We start from the raw sequence: 5,000 nt of genomic DNA, 5'->3' as shown, positions 1-5,000 counted from the left end.
GATAGATAGATAGATAGATAGATAGATAGATAGATAGCGGAGGTAAAAGGAGATTGACAGCACGCTGTGTAAGTACGATTTAAAGCAATTCTTCTGTACATTATGTGTATGGACACAAACATGAGGGGAAATGCTGTATGCACACTGCGACACATTCACAGTCTTTGTCCACATTTGTGTACCATTTTTTAATTTTCAAATCCACACTGCTTCAAATCCATTAACATTAAATGATAAAATAAACTGAGACGAAGAATTTGCGGATTCAATATTTTCGTGGCTGCAAGATTCAGCGTTAAGTTACACAGCATTAATCATGTTTCGTTTTCTTACTCTAATGTACGATATGAAATATCTACCTGGCTCTGTGTTATAGCTAAGTCTGTTTGTTACGACGATTGGAAAGAATTCGTTGGCAGAATACGAGGGGTCGCTAAAAAGTTCCTGGCTTTGGGTAAAATAAAATACAGAAGGATCTCTTTTACTTGTTTCAGTCATTTGACTGCGGCCTTTCTGGAGCACCGCCTTTAGTCGGGCAAATCGACCCCAGGACTTATTCTTTGTAAACCTAGTACTTATTCTATCAGTCTCTTTTGCCGCACCGCTAAGTTACGGAGACGTAAACACACAAGCATCGGTTGTCAAGCGATGTTGGGGGGGACAAACACAGACACACAAACACATACACATATATATATATATATATATATATATATATATATATATATATACGACGGGCGTCTTTCAGTTTCCGTCTACCAAATGCACTCACAAGGCTTTGGTCGGCCCGAGGCTATAGAAGAAGACTCTTGCCCAAGGTGCCACACAGTGGGACTGAACCCGGAACCATGTGGTTCGTCAGCAAGCTTCTTACCACACAGCCACTCCTACGTTCCCTCTCAGATGCACATACTACAGAGGTGCTTCAGTTTTTTTTTTTAGCCCTGTAATAGAACTCGGAAGGTTGGGCCTCTAGCCAGGCCTTTCGCGATAACCTTAAAGCAAGGAAATTTCCAGCTACCCGTCGTATGTGCATGGACAAAAAAAGTAGGAACAGATGTATATACATTTAGACACGTTTTGGAAAAGCGTCTGCACAAATAGACGTGAGCATAGACGTACAGGGAAAAGTTGAAAGAAAATACACACATCGAAAAAACAACAAAATTGCGCTTGGTTCAAAGTAAGGCGAAGGAAAATGTATGGAGGCTTTCTATGTGAAAGGTGAATGTGAGACAGACTGGTAGTAACTCGTTACTTTCTAGCAGAGTAAGTAATAATAAAACAACAAACATGCGAGAGGGAGAGAGAGAGAGAGAGAGAATATATATCTAAATAAATAAAATCTCCGTGTACCAAAAAATTAGGCGATATCAAAGAAAGTAGCGACAGAAGGATATCTAACTTGTCGAAGAGTTAAAGAGCAAAAGACAGACAGTACAATGAGAGGAATTGACAGTTTTATATTCTGGATAGGAATTGGTACAGAAAAAATTATAGTGACGAGATCTATATACATACACACACCTATATGTACGTATATGTATATATATGTTTGTATGTATGTGTATATAATACTTACATATATATATATATATATATATATATATATATATATATATATATATATATTATATGTATAGTATATATATATATATATATATATATGTATATCTATATATATTATATAATGTATGCATGTATATAATATATATATATATATATGTAAGTATATATATATATATATATGTATATATATGTATGTATGTATATATATATGTATATATATATATATATATATATATATAGATAGATAGATGATAGATAGATAGATAGATAGATAGATAGATAGATAGATAGATAGATAGATAGATAGATAGATAGATAGATAGATAGATAGATGTGTGTATGTGTCTTTGTATTGTGTCAATGTCTATCGTAATGTCCGAATGTCCTTTTGGGAATTAGTTCTTTGTTTTATATTTCATTTTTCAGCTATGTTAGCACTATTTGTTTATTCTCATGTTGTTACTTGTAGTAACAAGTTGATAGATTTCAGGCGTTGTTTATATGTTTAACGCTATAGACATCGCCAGAATCTATAGTGCTGCCCAGGTGTCGAAACAATAGTGATGTCTGTTCGCATAGCTGATAAAGGGAATGCTGTGTGTAATGCCTGCTAATGAATTTCTTATATCTTAGCCTCGTTATTCTGTATGTATGTATGTATGTATATATATATATATGGTTAGGGCAGCGGGCTCGCAGTCGTAGGATCGCGGGTTCGATTCACAGACCGGGCATTGTGAGCGTTTATTGAGCGAAAACACCTAAAACTCCACGAGGCTCCGGCAGGGAGTGGTGGCGATCCCTGCTGTACTCTCTCGCCACAACTTTCTCTCACTCTTTCTTCTGTTGGCCTCTTCGCTTAGCCAGCGGGGTGGCGTCATCTAAAGGCTAAAACAATGCGTAGCGCATTGTAACCAGCGATGTGTATCAACATCTGATACCCTGGTCGGTCACGGTGATCAGGGTGATATATATATATATGTATATATATATATATATATATAATATATATATATATATTGTGTGTGTGGTGTGTGTGTGTGTGTGTGTGTGTGTGTGTGTGTGTGTGTGTGTATGTATGTATGTATGTATGTATGTATATGTTCAAATATTATAGGTTTTACACTGGGTGTTATGAAATATATTTCGGGGCATATCCAACTGCTATTGAATACAGAAAAATATGTGGAATATAGACGAACATCTTGTGTGAGGGTTTGTATTCTTTATCAGTGATAACTTTACAAATGTAAGCTACCATTAATAGCTAATAAGAGACACCTGTTTTTTATGATTCAAAAGAAAATATTACATTTGTTGATATGCGCAAAACTTCGGGTGTCTCTCGTTAATTTATTCTAGTTTGATCAATTAACGAGAAGCATCAGAAGCAGCGTTGATTAAAATATGTGTGTACAATTTATGTAAAACGTTTGTGTACACACAGATGTGGGTAGACTCGGCCGTTTCTTAGTGGGCTATGAACGACGAGTTCTCTGTCCATAGCTGACGAAGCATAATAACGCAGAAACGCAAATTATGCAATACAGAAACTCCTCTTTTTTTTCTACCTCTGTTGAGGAATATTAATTTATCGTTTTCTTTCCTTTCAGACTCGCGCATTCTTGTTCGCTGCAGGATTCTCATTGGCATTCGGTGCAATGTTTTCTAAAACCTATCGGGTTCACCAAATATTTACCCGAGCTCACAGTGGTGTGATACGTAGCAAGGTAATCATTTTAATCTAACTCTTGTATTTACTCTACAGTCTGCTTTCACATAAATGTATGAACCATTTACACATTGATGCGTTACTAAAATTGTTACAAAATCCACAAAGAGAAGTCATATTGGGTCAGTATATACATCGAACAGGTAGACCAAAATATATTGAAATAAAAACAGAATAAACAAAACATAGTGTTGCAAATGATTGTTTCAGATTCTAAATAGGTTGATAATTAATTCCCAAACTTATATTTATTGTTTTAAAGGCAACATGTATGATAAGATGTTTAAGGTAAGACATTCTAAGGTATTTTAAGACCAGTGAAATTTGATATCAGAATAACAACGAAATGATTGGTGAGTTCATAGCAGGGATTGATCCGTGTTATTGTCGTGATGAGTGAAGAATTTAACGTTTCGGAAGATTGCTCTTCGCCATACAGAAGAAACATAAAAAGTGTTGATGTACTTTTAGTTCCAAGCTAACGACCACAGGAAATCATTTTTAACGTAAGACAACAAAAGCACTTAAATGCTTATAAAACTTCCAATGAAATGTAAGTTTTAAAGGTGACAGACTTATCGTAATTCAAGGTTATTAGATTCGTCAGATTTCAGGAGATTACGAGGATAAGAGTTTGTTAAACAAAAACACAAAGGCGGGCACAATTCTAAAAGGTTTAAGGTGAAATCAGTGTAACAACGTTGTAAAATCTCAGCTTAACATGATACTATACTAACTCAATGCGTTGCCTTTTCTAATACATATGTTCGTACATACGGTGTATATATATATATATGTGGGGTGCGCGTGTCATATATATGTGAGTATGTATATATATATATGTGTGTGTGTGTGTGTGTGTGTGTGGAGGCGCAATGGCCCAGTGGTTAGGGCAGCGGACTCGCGGTCGTAGGATCGCGGTTTCGATTCCCAGACCGGGCGTTGTGAGTGTTTATTGAGCGAAAACACCTAAAACTTCCACGAGGCTCCGGCAGTGGGTGGTGATCCCTGCTGTACTCTTCTGTTGGCCTGCTCGCTTAGCCAGCGGGGTGGCGTCATTCAAAGGCTAAAACAATGCGAACGCATTGTGACCAGCGATGTGTAACAACATCTGATGGTCTGGTCGGTCACGTGATCACGTGATATATATATATGTGTGTGTGTGTGTGTGTGTGTGTGTGTATGCATATATGTGTATATAAATGTATATATGTATATGTATAAATGTATAAATGTATATATACATATAAATGTATATATGTACATGTGTGCAAATAAATGTATATAGATTCACACACGTGTACTCACACAAGCACCCAAATCTGTATGTGCGTATGTGTGTGTGAGTGTGTTTGTGCCTGCCTGTCTGTCTGTCTGTCTGTGTGTACACTAATGTAGTAATTTCCTGGTATTAGAATGCAAACGTGTTGGTATTTTTATGTCAGCAGTAACAACGACCTTTCACTGGTTGAGTATATATACAAACAATGCTTGTTCACAAATTTCATTATATTTGTCCTGAAGTTCTCTTTGAATAAAGAAGACGATGGAAAATAGAAACAAAGTACAAAATATTATATCTATAACTGGAATGTATTTTCAATAAGTATCTTTTCCTGTTTTCTCTATTATCATATCTCTATACAGTTCTCATTGCTACTAATAGACTTATAAAGATAATGAAATTCTAATTCTATTA

At 35.8% G+C, this 5,000-nt stretch overlaps 1 protein-coding gene across 1 annotated transcript in view; it reads left to right on the top strand.

Moving 5' to 3' along the window:
* LOC115218300 overlaps positions 1–5,000 on the top strand; it is a 1,044,479-nt gene that overhangs the window by 988,621 nt on the left and 50,858 nt on the right. Inside the window, exon 12 of the mRNA XM_036508355.1 lies at positions 3,183–3,299. Coding sequence (XP_036364248.1) covers positions 3,183–3,299 — 117 coding nt within the window. The remainder of the gene's footprint in view (positions 1–3,182; positions 3,300–5,000) is intronic.

Source organism: Octopus sinensis, linkage group LG13 (assembly GCF_006345805.1).
Source record: "Octopus sinensis linkage group LG13, ASM634580v1, whole genome shotgun sequence".
NCBI lineage: Eukaryota > Metazoa > Mollusca > Cephalopoda > Octopoda > Octopodidae > Octopus > Octopus sinensis.
The sequence above is the reverse complement of the archived record's forward strand: the minus strand, read 5'-3'. Positions and strand labels throughout refer to the sequence as shown.